Source organism: Salmo salar, chromosome 26 (assembly GCF_965601325.2).
Source record: "Salmo salar chromosome 26, fSalSal1, whole genome shotgun sequence".
NCBI lineage: Eukaryota > Metazoa > Chordata > Actinopteri > Salmoniformes > Salmonidae > Salmo > Salmo salar.
Window position 1 is genome coordinate 10,085,307 of NC_138316.1, and position 18,513 is coordinate 10,103,819.

At 42.5% G+C, this 18,513-nt stretch overlaps 1 protein-coding gene and 1 long non-coding RNA gene across 6 annotated transcripts in view; one reads left to right on the plus strand and one right to left on the minus strand.

Annotated features, from left to right (window-relative positions):
- The window catches only part of LOC106587104 (activating molecule in BECN1-regulated autophagy protein 1A), a 111,904-nt gene extending 104,110 nt beyond the window's left edge, over positions 1–7,794 (plus strand). For all 5 annotated transcript variants that reach the window (XM_014175101.3, XM_014175105.3, XM_014175104.3 and 2 more), the window contains exon 19: positions 1,018–7,794. In XM_014175101.3, coding sequence (XP_014030576.3) covers positions 1,018–1,652 — 635 coding nt within the window. In that variant the 3' untranslated portion in view covers positions 1,653–7,794. The remainder of the gene's footprint in view (positions 1–1,017) is intronic.
- A 367-nt stretch (positions 7,795–8,161) lies between these two features.
- Positions 8,162–15,743, minus strand: LOC106587107 (uncharacterized). The gene is made up of 5 exons (XR_001324369.3): positions 15,121–15,743; positions 13,759–13,872; positions 11,884–11,976; positions 9,680–9,814; positions 8,162–9,302 (listed from the first exon to the last, which is right to left on the minus strand). It is a non-coding gene; the product is annotated as an uncharacterized LOC106587107 (long non-coding RNA).
- Positions 15,744–18,513: the final 2,770 nt, after the last annotated feature.

The following is an 18,513-nucleotide window of genomic DNA, read 5'->3' on the forward strand; positions in this document are numbered from 1 at the left end:
TCTTTGCAGAGTCCGCGGAGAGTTCGTGACTGACGGATAACACACAGTACTGTGATCTGTCAGTCTGGCTTCTCCATGCATCGCTAGAGGCCGCCTACTGACTCTCTCATTTTCATTCTCCGCATCACATTAAGTGCGATTGCAAAACATTTAGGCCGCTGACGTTCCCTCAGTAATCTTCATATACATTTTATTTTGCCTGTAGAGGAATATAAAAAATGTATTAATGGGTATAAACAGCCAATCTTTTTGTGGCAAAGCCAAATAACCATGTGTACTTGATAGGTAGATGTAACACTGAGTTGCACCATGTTCATACTTCACTGATGTTACAGTACACAGCTGTCTAGTTTCAAAGATTTATTTGGCTGCACTTCCTCCGAGATGTTGCTTAATATATTTTTTAGGCTCGTAAAATAATATTTGATTTCCTTTCAGTAGGTGATTGGGATAAGTTGAACTCTACACCAACAGCAGCTGCCTGAGTAATATGATTACAGTATGTGGTATTATAGTAGGGGCTGGATGCTAGAGCAGACTGGTATTGCTGTTTTAGGAGTGGCTTAATCCAGGCTAGTTGGACACTAAGACATTTAGCCAGCCTTGTAAGTAACTATATTCTTCCCCTGTCAGGTAATGTGGGCTTCATTAGGGCTAGCGCTACGGCTAACGCAGATATCACCGTGCCATGCCAAATCGCAGAGAAGAGGCCCACTTCGATCACGTCATGCTTGCCACTTCCACCTTCCCTCAAATAGTTTATACTGTCTGGTTACATTTATGGAGGGAGTTTCTCAAACGCCAAGCAGAGGACATGCATCTGTGTAGAAGTGGAAATTGTTTTTGTTTTTCATGTGTGTATTGTAGTTAGGCAAGTAGAACATTGCGAGTAGAACATTGCGAAGTAAATCCAACATTGAGGAAATGAATGGAACCAAGTGACCAACTACAACCTATTGAAGCTGTTTCTGCTGTATGTTTAACAAAGCTCTCCGTGTCTTTTCCTCCTCTCCCCAGGGGAATCTCAAGATCAGGGCAGTGGGGAGGATGCCGTTTCTCGGCTCCGCAGGCTGATCGCCGAGGGTGGTATGACGGCCGTGGTCCAGAGGGAGCAGAGCACCACCATGGCCTCCATGGGTAGCTTCGGTAACAACATCATCGTTAGCCACCGCATCCACCGCGGCTCCCAGACTGGGACAGAGGCTCAGGATGGGGGCAGAGACACTCAGGGCAGGGGTCAGGGTCTTGGTGGAGGTGGTTGGACGTCCTTCTCTCCGTCCCACCGCGGCACTCTGTCGTTCACAGAGCCCACCTCCCGTATTCTGACCCACCACAGCATGCAGCTGGGCGAGAGCTCAGGATTCCTGTTAGAGCCCTCTGGGGCCCATAGCAGGACAGTAACACCTCTCCCCTCCCAGTACATCACAGTCTCTTCTCATCTCAGCCCTCAGGGGCCCATTGGGGTGGAGGAGGGGGCCGATGGGACCCCTATGGACACAGAAGATGCGTTTGAGGGTGTGGGACTTGTCGACGATCTAGATCTACACTTGCCCTCTGCTTCCTCCTCCTCTTCTTCAACCCTGTCCCCTGTTGTCTCCCCTCTTGACAACAACTTCAGCGCCAGTTACCATGGAGACCCCTACAGTCGATAGATGGTCATGTGGTTTCCATACCCATCTGATCTCTACCTAGAAGACTCTCCTCCTTCTAGCTTTATTACATTGACTACTGGTTTTTCTGGAGGCTTTCAAAACCCGACAATGAAATAGGCACTTAAAACTTCATCCCACTCCTCCATTGCCTGTTCAGTTTTCTATCCAATAGTAGGCTGGATGAGACCTATCTTCAACCTAGGATTAGGCTCGGTCTCTTTCTTGGATGTGGTGTTCCTTTGCGTGCCCTGACCACTTTCAGACTTTTGTCATTGCCTAATTGAGAGCAAGAATCCAAAGCTACAGTTTGACCATTCCATCGGAGAGAGGTGGACCTGAATGACTCTTTTACAATCAGGGTTCAGATGGGTGGTTTTCGAATGCCACCTGGGACCAAATTCCATGATCAAATTGCAACGTTCTTCAAAACGTGTTAAGACTCTGCCCCTTGCTCACTGTTAGCAAGATGCTGGTATAGTAGAAGCACATTTTATGATTCTGTCTATACGTTATATTTATTGTGTGTGAAGGAGGATGTTCTATGTCACCCTTGGTAGTTACAAAATGTTTCATTCTAGTCGTCATGGTTGATTAGTGGTTTGCAAAGATGTAGTTGACCCAAGATAACTATGAATCTCTTGTACTACATAGGAGAGCAGCATTACATTACAGAGTAGAATTTAGGGAGACCAATTCCACAATATGCTACTCCAAATATGAGCGATGTTCGTTATTATCGCTGTTAATGACAAAATAATTCCAGACTTATTTTTTTGCTGATTTTATGATATCATAATCACCTTCTCATTTAGACTTCTTTTGAACACATTGATACTGTCTAACTGATAAACAGCCCGTTTTTGATTTGTAAAGTTCAAATAGAGTATTGTCTAGTGCAGGTATTCCCATACTGGGGGTACCCCTGGGGGGTACACACAATGCCGTCGGGGGTACGCCAAATCATTTCTTTATTTTAAAACAGTACATTTTATATTTTCCAATGGGGCTGTACATTTGGGTGAGGTTTTTTTCTCACCTGAGTAGCCTCGTTTCACTGCCAAAAATAAAATTAAACCATCTAGTGTTCAGCGAAATAACAACACAATGTCAAATACAGGTAGCCTAGTCAAATAATTAACATCCAATCACATTAACCGTTACTCTCTCGCGGGAAACCTTCACTCTTGCGCAGACATTTAGAAACGAAACATGACCATTTGAAAAATAAGCCACGGGAGTTTTTTGAGCGAGAATAAAGACGACTTTCAAGTAGTAAGACATGTATAAAAGCAACGGATACATTAATAAGAAGGGTCTAGAAGCGTCTTATATGGTGAGCTACTGAGTGGCTAGGACAGGCAGGCCCCATACTATTGTGGAGGACTTAATTCTTCCTGCTGCAGCGGATATGGCTGGGACAATGCTGGGGGAAAATGCCAAAAAATCTATACAGACAATGACTTCATCAAACAACACTGTTTCACAACGCATCAGTGACATGGCATTGTTTTGATGCAATTACTGCTTCGCATACAAGCCAGTGAATTATATGCGTTACAGCTGGATGAGTCAACAGATGTGGCGGGCCTGGCACAGCTCCTGGTATATGTCTGTTACGTTTATGGGGGGTCAATTAAGGAAGACATCCTCTTCTGCAAACCACTGGAAACCAGGACAACATGACAGGATATGTTTTAAAGTACTGGACAGCTTTGTGACATCAAATGGACTTTGGTGGTCAAGATGTTGGTATCTGTACTGATGTAGCAAAAGCCATGACAGGGAGACATAGTGGAGTGGTAACGCGCGTGCAAGCAGTTGCTCCCGACGCCACTTGGGTACACTGCAGCATCCACCGGTAGGCTCTTGCTGCCAAGGGAATGCCTGACCGCTTGAAAGACGTTTTGGACACTACAGTGAAAATGGTTAACCTTGTTAAAGCAAGGCCCCTGAACTCTCGTGTATTTTCTGCATTATGCAATGATATGGGCAGCGACCATGTCACGCTTTTACAACATACAGAAGTGCGCTGGTTATCAAGGGGCAAAGTATTGACAAGTTTTTTTAAATTCAGAGACGAGCTTACATTTTTCTTTACTGACCATAATTTTCACTTGTCTGAACGTTTGCATGATGACGAGTTTCTCACAGGACTGGCCTATCTGGGTGATGTTTTTTCTCACCTGAATGATCTGAGTCTAGGATTACAGGGACTCTCCGCAACTATATTCAATGTGCATGACAAAATTGAGGCTATGATTAAGAAGTTGGAGCTCTTCTCTGTCAGCATTAACAAGGACAATACACAAGTCTTTCCATCATTGTATGATTTTTTTGTGTGCAAATGAACTCAAACTTACGGACAATATCAAATGTGATATAGCGAAGCACCTGAGTGAGCTGGGTGCGCAATTACGCAGGTACTTTCCCGAAACGGACGACACAAACAACTGGATTCATTATCCCTTTCATGCCCTGCCTTCAGTCCACTTACCGATATCTGAACAAGAGAGCCTCATCGAAATTGCAACAAGGGGTTCTGTGAAAATGTTATTTAATCAGAAGTCACTGCCAGATTTCTGGACAGGGCTGTGCTCAGAGTTTCTTGCCTTGGCAAATCGCGCTGTTAAGACACTGGTGCCCTTCGCAACCATGTACCTATCTGAGATTGGATTCTCCAACATTGCAGAGTTATGTGCATCCTTTCAAGCACACCCTTCTCATTAACCTATGGTGAGTTCTTCACAATTTTTGATGAACAAATAAGGTTTTATATGTAAGATGGCTAAATAAAGAGCAAAATTATTGATTATTATTATTATATTATTATTTGTGCCCTGGTCCTATAAGAGCTCTTTGTCACTTCCCACGAGCCGGGTTGTGACACAAACTCACACTCATTCTTATGTTTAATAAATGTATTGTATAGTGTGTGTGTGTGTGTGTGTGTGTGTGTGTGTGTGTGGCAGGCTTACAATGATGGCAAAACACAACATTTGAGAGTGCGCTGACCCTGGTGCTAGAGGGGCTACGCAGCTGGAAGTTGAATGTTTGAAGGGGTACGTACGGGACTATAAAAAGTTTGGGAACCACTGGTCTAGCGCGTCACAATATCTCAACCATATCGTTGATGGCAAATATTGCCGATATTCGAGATTTGTCATAATATTAAGCCAAACCGAGTAGCATTACAAGATGTTGCTACCAGAGAGTTGCCAGATAATATCGTTACCCTTTCCTCCCCAGTGTAATGCCTGTATCAGGTGTACAGTATGCAGTTGGATGTGTGTGCAACACTGGTTCATCTGTTCCATAAAAGAAAACTAACATATGTATTTAAAAGGTTGATTTAATAATAACAGGGTACAGTACACATGTACTACCAGCATTTAGATCATGAGCCCTAGATCCGCAGCCTCATAACTTCCGAACTTGTCTTGAAACACCCAAATGCTGTGCCAAGTATTTGAAGTGAAGCATTTTGACAATGGTGTATCTCTTCTACGCTGTCAAACTGTCACCCCATGACTTGTGACGGCTGTCTTTTATACAGTATGATTCCTTCTCTAGATCCACTGTGGTATGTTGAGCCCAGTCATCTAAGGGTAACTGGAATTTGAAAAACAGGAGATACTACATAATGTGTTGTACATCCAGAAGGCTCTCTTTAAAATGGCCAGTTTGCCTCCCACTAGCTGCCCCGGTGCCTTGTGGGTTGTGTTGTTGTGACAGAAAGGCAGTTGGAGGTGCACAGGGGTGATGATGCGTATAGCATTCCGAGTCACCACAGGGGCAAAGCTCTCTAGGTTGAATGGACATTGTCCTTCAAACAGCTTTGTCAGGTCTTAGTTCTTTTAAAATTGGTTTGCCAATCAGCAGTAATCTGCAACAACAACAAAAATGTACACTTTATTTATTGTTTTTCCTAGCAAGGTGGTGGGTTTTGACAGTGAAATAAACTGTGTTGAATTAATGAATTTGGAACAGCTTACTGCAGCTCCATGGTGAGTGGGTTACTTTTTTGATCTTTCGATGTGAAATGTTATTGCATTACGAACAGGTTTTTGTCTCTCAGCCACTGTTGGTCCAGCCAACTGGCAGTGCTTATTGCTCTCTCAAAAGTATATTGTGATTGTATCTGTTGAGTTTATTTATGCTTTAGAAAGATAATGGTTCTAGAAGAAGATATGCCAACTTAAGCAATAACATAAGGTTGATCGTATTTTTTTTCATATAAACTCACCAGTTGCAATAGTCATGTGATCCTTGCCGCAGCAACTGTCCGTCACTGTTGTTCAGATCACTTCTAGGAGATCAATGCACCATTTTGTCGGTTCATATGCTGATCTTACTACAAACATCTTCAGAATTTGTCATTGTCAAAAAGATATATTTTGTTGTTCATTGTTTATCCTATTGTGAAATTGTTTTATCTTCCCAGTGTTTTCCTATACTGTATGACTGACCATTCACTTGTACAATGCCGATCTTCATTTTAATTTGTCCTCGATTAAGGGGTCCCATTATGGCTTGTAATGACTCCTGTAAGGTTATGGTAAATACTAGATTACCCCTCATAGCATCAGAGTCTGAGTGAAATTAGATTTGGACAAATATATGCTTGTTGTTCAAGCATTAATGTGTTTAATGTTAGCGTATGATCCATGAGACACAATACCCTTCTGAATTTCTACAAAAATAATCCGTTTACAGCTACTTCTAACCGTCGACCCTTGGAAAGAGCAGAAGACCGGTGGCTCATTTACGGTGCTTGGGTTGGGATATCGGAGTGATCTGGGAAGGAGTACAAAGGGGTGGAATGGGATACAGTGTTTGCGACAGACAAACCAAGAGACCCATCAGGCATCAGAATGGTTCAGGCTCTCTGCTCCTGAAAAGACCCCCCTCCCCTTTGGAAACTGGAGCAGACAGCTGACACAGTTTCCTTTTGTTTCCCCCTTTTTATTTCTTTTTGAGCACACTCATCTTGTGTTTTTGTAGTTTTTTTTGGTTTTTGAACTTGTGGAATTTACTGTTTTCTGTTGTATTTGAAGAGAATATGATTGACTGCGTTCTAGTGTCCTTGTTGGTCAGGAGGATAATGGAAAGGATGGGTTTTAAACAGAAGACGGGAGCTTACAGTGGCTTCATGGTGACTGTTGGGTGAGATGGAGAGAAATTGAGCAGTAGAGCTGAACGCTGATCTCGCAGGGTTCCAGTCCTGCTGGGTTTTAAAGTGGGAGAAAAGCAGTGAGTGAAACAGCAGCGTTGGATTTGGCCACCTTGACGCTCATACAGCATTGTGTTAGATAAGCTCATCTGTTTCAGCTTTCACCTTCTATCTGTGCTCTTTATTACTCAGTTCACCAACATACAATAATAAGCAACTTGTGTATCAATTCAATCAAGACCATAGTTAAATAGTGTAACTACAGTATATACAGTAGATATCTCCACATACAGTTCTCCAGTTTTTCTGCTGATCACTTTCCACAGCCAAGGACGTTTTGAGACTTCCAGGGTTTTTATTTTCTGTGCAATTTAAGGGCAATATGTAATCACATTACATACTCAACAGATTTAGTTATACTGCTTTACACTGACCACATAACAATAATCAAACTGCACAACTGTTCACAGATCATCACAAAATCATTGTAAAGACATTACACTGCAATATTTTCGTACAGGTGATATTCACATGTTTGTGCTTCAGAATAAAAATGTCTGTGACCTTCTGGATATGATTGAAATTTGGATCAAATCTGTTTATTTTTTTATATATTTGTAAGTCAAATGTGTTTATAAAATGAGTTTCCTAAACAATTACTTTATGGAAAATCCTAAAGGTCACGAGTGTATTTGTTCTGTTGTCACTAACTCACCATAGTGTCTTTTTCTCACATTTATCAGTATGTGATCTGCTGAGTGTACGTGAACTAAACAAGGAAGTGTCTTCAGTGGACCTGTTTTTTTTTTGTAGGGGATTGTGATTTGAAGGGTTTTCTATCTACTTTAAAGGGTAAAATGCAGTATATTACAGTAGTCGATGTGCAACTAAGTGCTGTGGGAACACCAAAGATCCTAGAAAATATGTGTTGATCATAAACAAATAAAAATACAAATGTAAAACCTAAAACAATACATTTTTCTTTTTTTCTCTCTCAAGGGTGAAAGACGATATCATACATTTTTCTTCCATCCACTGTGCTGGTAAGAAGTGGTGCTCTTACATGGTGAGCTGTTATGACTTGTTTGAAACCTTGTCAGTCTCTCCGACTTGCTATTTTACAGTATGAGAATTAAGAGAATTTCTTATAAATAATGCATTAATTGATTGCATAACAGCAACATATCCTGCCAGCTGTTTATAATCCTGGAACATTTTGTATTCAGTCATTTGAAAAATACTATGTCATTGGGGGCAGTCATGTTCACAGTACAGAATACTGTGCACACGATCTCCAAGACTGACCTCCTGCTCTTGAGAGCTTGGACCTAGTGGTAACATTGGATGGAAATAATGATCTTTCTACGGATATTTTTGCTTCCTCCCTTTTATTTTTAGCACATCTTTGTGGGTTTATTCATGGCAAATGGTTCTGGTAAACAACCCACATCCCCTCCTACAGAAATACTCACTATTGGCCAGCAAAGCCAGGCCTTGAGCAAAAATAACGAGAGCAATCAAAATGAACAAATATTAGGATTGTTTTCCGCTTGGGGGTTTTCATGTCTTCCAGAAATCATTTGCTTCTTGAGAATTATGTTTTTTTTTTTATCATGGAACTGCATCCTTGTTAAAAAAAATAAAAAAAGAACCATTTCTAATCTGCTGAATTATTCATATTTTATTGATAACTACTCAGGGTAGATATAAAATCAACTGAATCATTGGATTCCTCGCTGTCGCTGCTCTGCTGTATCAGATCTGACCAAAAGGTCCCACAATGATCTGACACATGGACTCCCTGGGGGTTTACAGAGGTTGAGCTTTATCTAGTGTTGGCCCATCTGAACAACTGAGGGTGTATGTGTTTATACTAGAGATGAAGATTCAGACCGGTGCAAAGAAGAAGAGGGAAAACAAACAAACAAAGCCGTGCCTCTATATTAACTGAGATAATTACATAACGGTGTAAATGGATAGAAATTAGAACTGGGAAATTGATGAAAGCATTGCACTTAACTTTATAAATTACCCTGGAGAGTGCTGCTGGGAGTGACTGAGGACCTGGTACAGCTGAGCAAGTGGTTGGCTACAGGGCCAGTCTGATTGCCCATACAATCCCTCCCTTTGCCCCTGTCAATGTTGCTGAGGTGGAGTAGGCAAAGAACCGCGAACTTACATAACTACAGTATGGTCCTCTGTGAATGCATACTCCCTCTTAAGCACCTACACAGACTAGCCTCTGAACCAGTGCAATCATCAGAATATTCAGTCCGATAGGTGGCGGAACTAATTGGATGCTAGAGCTTAAGTTAAAGCACTCGTGTTGCGGTAGCCATCTTCCAGCCCCAAAATGTTCTCCCAGGAGTCCAACTCTGAGTTGCGGTCCATCTGCAGTGGCTGCTCATGTTCTTGACGAGGAGAGGCTTCAGTGGGGCAGTCGATGTGTTTAATTGTATGTCAGGTGCTCTGGGGAAATACTGCCACAAAGTAAGATGTTTTTAGGAGAGAAAGAGAGAAAGGCCTCCCACTTTTATTTCCTCTCTTCTTTTGTCTGCCTCCTTTCCCTGTTGCTCTCTCCAGCCAAGTTTTTCTTCTCCCTCCCTCGCCCTCTTCCTTCCCACCCCCCCCCCCCCCCACCCCCCCACTCTGTTCCACACAGATGCTCTCTTTCCTTCCTCTCATCACCCCACCCATGGTCTCTCCACTCCCATTATTTCTGCATGCCCCTCCGCCCCCCCTACCATGTCTCCTGTGAATAAGAGTCTGGCACTTCAGTGTTGGAGGCCCTGTCACTTCAAAGCAATGCTTTTAATTAATCCAATTTGGTGAGAGGCAGTTCTAGGAGTGCACCTACCGTTCAGGAGAGAGGGTAGCAGGATGGATGACGGGTGTCCTCAGAAGTGGTATGGGGGGAAAAAAAGCCATTACCCATACTCCACTCCATAAGTGGGGCCTGGGGACGTTCGGGTGAACTCTTCACTTCGCGTGTCTGTAAAGACACCAGGTACTTGCACTACTTTAGTAATCGATCTGTGTGTCTTATCTGTAATGAATTCATGCTTATAATCATGCATCACCACATGCTCAAGTAACGCATGCAACCTGCAAATGTGCAAATAACGAATTAGGCCAACATACAAATTTCATAGGAAGACTATGGAGACCACAACGTGCTTGACTGTCTTTCAGCCTCGAATCCCCTCATAATGAATAAATTGTTGGAACAAAAAAAAAAAGCTTGATGCAAAATATATCAGCACTGTCCCAGCTCCTAAATACTCCCCTTGTGGTTAAATATATCAGCACTGTCCCAGCTCCTAAATACTCCCCTTGTGGTTAAATATATCAGCACTGTCCCAGCTCCTAAATACTCCCCTTGTGGTTAAATATATCAGCACTGTCCCAGCTCCTAAATACTCCCCTTGTGCTTAAATATATCAGCACTGTCCCAGCTCCTAAATACTCCCCTTGTGGTTAAATATATCAGCACTGTCCCAGCTCCTAAATACTCCCCTTGTGGTTAAATATATCAGCACTGTCCCAGCTCCTAAATACTCCCCTTGTGGTTAAATATATCAGCACTGTCCCAGCTCCTAAATACTCCCCTTGTGGTTAAATATATCAGCACTGTCCCAGCTCCTAAATACTCCCCTTGTGGTTAAATATATCAGCACTGTCCCAGCTCCTAAATACTCCCCTTGTGGTTAAATATATCAGCACTGTCCCAGCTCCTAAATACTCCCCTTGTGGTTAAATATATCAGCACTGTCCCAGCTCCTAAATACTCCCCTTGTGGTTAAATTGGGGCACATTTTTTTTTTTCAGAGTAAACATGAAGACAGAAAACCGCTTTAGGACTTTTAAATGGGTGTGGAGTTTGTCTTAGAAACAAACACACACACACACACACCAGCTGGCTTCGGTGCAGCTATGTTGTTGCTGGAAGAAGAAGAAATGCTGTAAAAGGTTTTGAGAATGACAAATATTAATTTTCACAAAGTCTGCTGTCTCAGTTTGTATGATGGCAATTTGCATATACTCCAGAATGTTATGAAGAGTGGTCAGATGAATTGCAATTAATTGCAAAGTCCCTCTTTGCCATGCAAATGAACTGAATCCCCCCCCCCCCAAAAAAAAATGTCCACTGCATTTCAGCCCTGCCACAAAAGGACCAGCTGACATCATGTCAGTGATTCTCTCGTTAACACAAATATGAGTGTTGACGAGGACAAAGCTGGCGATCACTCTGTCATGCTGATGTAATTGTCAATAAAAGCCTTTAACACTTGTGAAATGCTTGTAATTATACCATAGTAATTATACCATTATACCATAGTATATATTCCATAGTAACAACTGACAAAAATATCTAAAGACACTGAAGCAGCAAACTTTGTGGAAATTAATATTTGAATCATTCTCAAAACTTTTGGCCACGACTGTACATGGAAAGTTGAGCAGCAGGAGTAGTCAGTGATTGTTCCTGATTCATTTTCATTGTCCTCACACAACTAGGAGCAGTAAAATATGACACAGCAAAACCCTCTCATAATGATCTGCTGAATCATTGTTATCTTCCCAATACATGAACTATCACAGAGCACTAAGGTTTTGGTGAGATTAATTGTTAATGGTCTGTTGAGAGTAGAGGTCCATTATCTTATTCTCTCTCTCCTATGCATTCAAGTTTATCTGCTTTGTTAAATTAGTCAATATTCCCTCTAGCTTCACATTGTGATTTTGATGTAATAAGTGTGTTTTATTGTTGTATGAATTACTGTACGTAATAAAAGGACACAAACCATAGTCACTAATACGTTTGTGCTGAAGAAATGAAGGTTATTGTGCAACAATAACAGGGGTAGAGCATGCTATGTACCAGTGGAGGCTGGTACATAGACTTGAAAAATTTAAGAGGATGGGCGACCCACGGTATAGGCGTGGATCGCACGGAGATGACAAAGTGTGTTCCAAAAATCGTCAAAGACTATTTTAACCTAAAGCATTTAATAAAGACATTTACAGTACAATATTATGGGGAATGAGAAGGCTACTTACACAATTGGAAAGGGATCACAGCAGTGCTTGAATGAGGGTATGAGGCATGAGTTGAGGTGTTCAGAGGCTTGACCAGTGCAGGACAGGATTTGACTGGGAAGACAAAAAAACAATAACACAACACACTGCATAGTTAGCCAAAAGAGATAAGAATGAGTTAGTCCAAGCAAGGAGTGAAATGATTGTGTAATAATGTGTTTGTGAATGTGATTGACTACAGTTGAAGTCGGCAGTTTACATACACCTTAGACAAATACATTTAAACTCAGTTTTTCACAATCCTGACATTTAATCCTAGACAAGATTCTCTGTCTTAGGTCAGTTAGGATCACCGCTTTATTTTAAGAAAGTGAAATGTCAGAATAATAGTAGAGAGAATTATTTATTTTAGCTTTTATTTCTTTCATCATATTCCCAGTGGGTCTGAAGTTTACATGCACTCAATTAGTATTTGGTAGCATAGCCTTTAAATTGTTTAACTTGGTTCCAAAGTTTTGGGTATCCTTCCACAAGCTTCCCACAATAAGTTGGGTGAATTTTGGCCCATTCCTCCTGATAGAGCTGGTGTAACTAAGTCAGATTTGTAGGCCTCCTTGCTCGCACACGCTTTTTCAGTTCTGCCCACAAATTTTCTATAGGATTGAGGTCAGGGATTTGTGATGGCTACTCCAATACCTTGACTTTGTTGTCCTTAAGCCATTTTGCCACAACTTTGGAAGTATGCTTGGGGTCATTGTCCATTTGGAAGACACATTTGTGACCAAGCTTTAACTTCCTGACTGATGTCTTGAGATGTTGCTTCAATATATCCACATAATTTTCCTTCCTCATAACGGCATCTATTCTGTGAAGTGCACCAGTCCCTCCTGCAGCAAAGCACCCCCACAACATGATGCTGCCACCCCCGTGCTTCACGGTTGGGATGGTGTTCTTCGGCTTGCATACGTCCCCTTTTTCCTCCAAACATGACGATGGTCATTATGGCCAAACAGTTCTATTTTTGTTTCAACAGACCAGAGGACATTTCTCTAAAAAGTACGATCTTTGTCCCCATGTGCAGTTGCAAACCGTAGTCTGGCTTTTTTATGGCGGTTTTGGAGCAGTGCCTTCTTCCTTGCTGAGCGGCCTTTCAGGTTATGACAATATAGGACTCGTTTTACTGTGGATATAGATACTTTTGTACCTGTTTCCTCCAGCATCTTCACAAGGTCCTTTGCTGTTGTTCTGAGATTGATTTGCCCTTTTCACACCAAAGTACGTTCATCTCTAGGAGACAGAACGCATCTCCTTCCTGAGCGGTATGACGGCTGCGTGGTCCCATGGTGTTTATACTTGCGTACTATTGTTTGTACAGATGAACGTGGTACCTTCAGGCATTTGGAAATTGCTCCTAATGATGAACCAGACTTGTGGAGGACAAAAACATTTTTTCTGATGTCTTGGCTGATTTCTTTTGATTTTCCCATGATGTCAAGCAAAGAGGCACTGAGTTTGAAGGTAGGCCTTGAAATTCACCCACAGGTACACTTCCAATTGACTCAAATGATGTCAATTAGCCTATCAGAAGCTTCTAAAGCCATGACATTTTCTGGAACGTTCCAAGCTGTTTAAAGGCACAGTCAACCTAGTGTATGTACATTTCTGACCCACTGGAATTGTGATACAGTGAATATAAGTGAAATAATCTCTGTAAACAATTGTTGGAGAAATTACTTGTGTCATGCACAAAGTATATGTCCTAACCGACTTGCCAAAACTATAGTTTGTTAACAAGAAATTTGTGGAGTGGTTGAAATGACTCCAACCGAAGTGTATGTAAACTTCCGACTTCAACTGTACATACAGTAATGAGAAATTATTTATAGGGGTACTCACAGTGCGTGGAGGGAAAACATTCAATGTGCCAGTAGATGAGTAGGCACATGAGATGTGGCTTCAGTTCATGTCATGAGAAAGTTGACAGTGGTAGTGGTGTGGAGTAGTCATCACCTATTAATCAGGGAACAGGAGGGGACTTAGCTGGAAATACAAATAGCAGATACATTCCATTACAGCTGCACCATCATAGGTTTGGAAGAGTTTCTCTACGAAGTTAAACTCAGATATCTCAAAGTTCGTATAGTCAAACACACTGCACATCTCGCCCACTTGACACATCAAAGTATCCCAAGAAACATTCCCTAATAAAGCCCTGATCATCCACATACCTGACGATAACTGACATCTGCAAGCAGACTGTGGCACCATAGGTCCCAGAGCGGTGGGGCAATTTTGACCCCCTGGGGCCTCGAGTTTTTTTGTTATAAGTTAACCTAACTAGGAAAACTGTGGACCCTATAAGGTATGACAGTGATTAATCAGTTGTAAAAAGGTTTTATATGGGCTATGATGGGACCAGTTTTTCCTAATCAAGTCACATGGTTTCCTGGCCCTAGGGGGGATGAAAACCCTGTCAAACTGCAGCTACCTTATATTTGTTCACATACATTATATTTAGACTACATTATGAGGGGGATTTCCTGTACCCAGACACATAGACAACAACTGATAGACAATAGAACTCACAGGGCTGAGCTTTCTTTATGCATATTTGCATCATGCAGGCCTATGCAACTGTAGGCCTTATTAAAAATGTTCAGAGTGATTGTGTTACCAATGTACTCACATCTGTCATCACTATTATGTTGATTCGTTCATTCCAGTTAATCATTTTGGATTAAAAACATATAGGCAGCCCATTCTTTTATATAAACATTCACATTCTCTCCTGACACACAAATGGACTATAAATACCTAACGTTACCAATTAGTTTCCCCTGACCAGATGGACAGGGCGCATAGGTTGCATGCAGCTGCTCTTATTAGTAGCCTACAGATGATCCGACTGAAAAATAGTCAAATTTTTATCCCATACACTGCATACAGAAACGTCAGATTTCTAATGTTTAGGTGTGGCCTAGGCTGCTGCAACATTTATGTCATGAGTTTTTGCTTGTGTCTGTCCAGAGTGATTGTGTTACCATCTTTGCTAAATAAATACCGGAGGAAAGTGGAAAGCATACTTGAGCTCACGGGGGAAAAAGTTGGCAGCGTCAACCCCTCTCTTTAATCTAATTTTTAATGGATGATGCGATGGAAGCGATCAAACCCTTCGAAATTGTTTTCGACATCCCAGAAAATACAGTCGAAAGTTCTATATGTTCAGCAAGTAAAGCAACGTAACGTGCAGTTAGTTACCTCTGCAAGCTCCTTATAGTTGCCCTTGTTGGCAGAACTTATCCTGTAATTACTTTCTCATTGTGTTGCGCAGTTTGTATATGCAGACCTTTGTCATAATCGATGCAGCTTTTTCCCAGAAGCTTGAATCTGATGTGGGCATTTATATGCTCCCTGCTTTTGTTTTGCCGTTTAGCTGAATGGTCGATGTTCTTCTGGTCACTGTACCAGTAGTATTATCTAAAATAAGGACGCACAACAATGAGGTTCTAGCTCCAGCATCTTTTACTAACCTAACCCTCGCATGTCATACATAGGTACGGATACCCCCAAGGGACATCCTACTACATCTTCCCCTCTCCCATGAACAAGAACTCAACATGCATAACCACTGAAGCATAACTGAAATGCAATTTGGAAACCAGTATTATTCTCTAACATGCTACTTCACATCCTGAAACAGTATGAAAGCATTAAATCACACAGTATGAACATTAACTTAGGTACAGTCTCTTTTTGCTGGGTATGGTCCCCAACAGTTTTCTCTTCACGTAACAGTCTTTCAGCCACTCTGGTGGCTTCACATCCCTTTTTGGGCGCGCTTGTGGCTCTGTGAGCATTCACTCTCCTTCACCCTCTTTTTGTGCATTTTCTGTGGCCTCAGTCTGTGTGGCTGGTAGATCTGGAAGAGCTCTGAGGTGTGTTTTCTTCCTTCGTACCTCTTCTGAGCCTGTGTCCACCACATAGGAGCGTGGGGCATCCGCTTTCCTCAGCACTAATGCTGGTGTCTTTGAGTTTGTAATCCAAACACGTTGACCTTCGGTCAGCTCTGGCCTCTCCTTAGCACGGTGTCTCCTATTAAAGTCTCCAGTTTGCGTTTGTTTCAGCCGTTTGTCCCTCTCAGCGAAGGCCTTCCTGTTAGGCCATCGGGGTTTAAGCTGAGCCGCCGACACAGGCAATGGGGAACGCAGCCTCCTGCTCATCAGGAGCTCGACAGGCGATGGCCCATGATGCAGTGGTGTAACTCTGTAAGCTAACAGAGCCCTGTATGGATCCTTGTTCTTTTTCAGCAGTCCCTTGACTGTTTTCACAGCTCTGCCTCACCATTACTCTGTGCATGGTAGGGGATACTGGTCACATGTGTGAAGTCATATTCTGCGGCAAAAGCTGGCAGAGAACTGGGGAGAGTTATCTGTAACCAGGACCTCAGCGACCCCTTGCCTGGAAAAAATGTACTTTAATCCATTGATAACACAACTGATGTGGTTATGGGTGTCTTTGCTATTTCAATGTATCTTAAGTAGCAATCTACCACTAGCAGATAAGTGTCATTTTTCCAATAGAACATACCTGCCCCTACCTTTTGCCATGGCCGTTTTGGCAGCTCCGTTGCCATCATTGGCTCCGGACGACAAGGTTGACATTTTGTACAGACCTCACACTGGGCCACCAGCTTGGCAATCTGAGTACTCAGACCAAGCCACCACACCGACTGTTGAGCCCTCAGTCTGCATTTGGTTATCCCCATGTGTCCATCATGCACTCTGTCTAGCATTTCTGGTTGTAGAGTCTCTGGGATAACTATCCGTTGTCCTTTCATGAGAAGGTCTCCATTACAGTGGAAGCTCAGGACCGGAAGCAATTCCAAATGGCAAAACATTAAAACAGTAATGGCCAAACGGTGTTATAAACGTTGTGACTGCCCTACTCTCTGATGACAGCAGTATCTGCCAGAAACCTGAGCGGGCATCCAGCTTTGTGAAGACTTGTGAGCCATCCAACTGAGCCAGTGACTGCTCCACTGATGGTAAGATGTGTCTCTCTCTGCCGAGTGCCTCATTCAAGTTACTCATGTCCACACAGATCCTTATGTCCCCATTGGCTTTTGGGACCACTATCATCCCTGCATACCAATCTGTGGGACTCGCTATTTTAGACACTGCCCCAATTTCTTCCATCCTCCCCAACTCTTCCTTTACTCTGGCCAATAAAGGGGTAGGCACACGACGGGGGGTGGTAAGGGCATAGGGGACAGCATCCTCTTTCAGGTGGATTTTGTAGTCACCTTCTATCCTTCCTAGACCAGAAAACACTTTTGGGAATTTCTTTTTGAAAACCTCACCTGGGTCCTCCAGTTCGCTCACTCTCTCAATGAGTTGCAATGCTTCAATTGCTGGCAGCCCCAGCAACGCTCTGGCTAGAGAGTCAATGATGAAGACAGGCTGGATGGCACTTTTGTCTTTACTCTCCAGTTTAATCACCAACTGCCCTACCCCTGGTAATATCTTATTACTAGGCCCATACAGTTTTTGGTTTGTAGAGAGCAAAGGGCCATCTCTGCTATAGCAATACAGCCTAGTTGGGATAGTTGTCACTGCTGCCCCAGTGTCTAGTTTAAATGACACAACCTCCCCATTGAGTTTAATGTCTGAATGCCAGCCAGCATTGTTTTCCTTTACTTCTCCCAGAAAGATGCTGTCCTGCTGTAACTCCTCTGAGACCTCATGCATTTGCTTTAATCGACAGATAGCTGAAAAGTGTCCTCTCCTGTGACATTTCCTGCATTCCGCATCCTTTGCTGGACAATCTTTCCATCTGTGGAAAGGGGATTTCCCACATTTGCGACAAACACTTGAACTAGCTACTGGTGCTGTCTGTGATCGTTTTCTCCACGTCTGTCTCTGTTCTGTGTTCCCCTCTGTTTTTTTAGCTCAAAATGCATTTATTTGCATTTATTTCCTCACTCTCTTCGCTCTGCAAGGAGCTGCTGTCGCGCAGTGTCGTCTGCTGTCTTTTTACTGTCTCACTCTGTCTAACCTGGTTTACAGCTTTGGACAAGGTAAACTGAGATTCCAACTGTAACTTTTCAGAAAGTGATATTTCTTATTCCCACTACAATCCAATCTCGGATCAGCTCTTCCCTGAGCGCGCCAAACTGACAATGTTCTGCTAGTTTGTGAACAGCTGTGATAAAACTGTCGTTGGTTTCACCCTGCTCCGGTTTGCGCATATTAAACCTAGCTCTCTCAAATATAATGTTGTGTCTCCCTACAAAATGTGTTTCAAAACAGTCTTTAACGGCACTGTAGTTAAGGTTCTCCTCCTCAGTCAACGTTGAAGCATTTAATATATCCTCGGCTTCATCACCCATATAGTAGATCAGTGTATTAACTTGAAATGCCTCATTTTTCACGTTTAAGCCTGATGCTACCCTGTACCTTTCAAAGTGCCTGAAACCATTACGGCCAGTTTTGAATGTCCAAACAATCAAAATTCTCCGAGGGACTAATGCAAAATCAGTCAGCACTAGCCACTGGCCTGTCCGTGTTTGTGCCAGAGCCCGTTGAACTTGGAGTTGCAAACCCTGAAATCCCACCAGCTTCTTCCTCTTGCAACATGTTGCTTAGCAGTAAC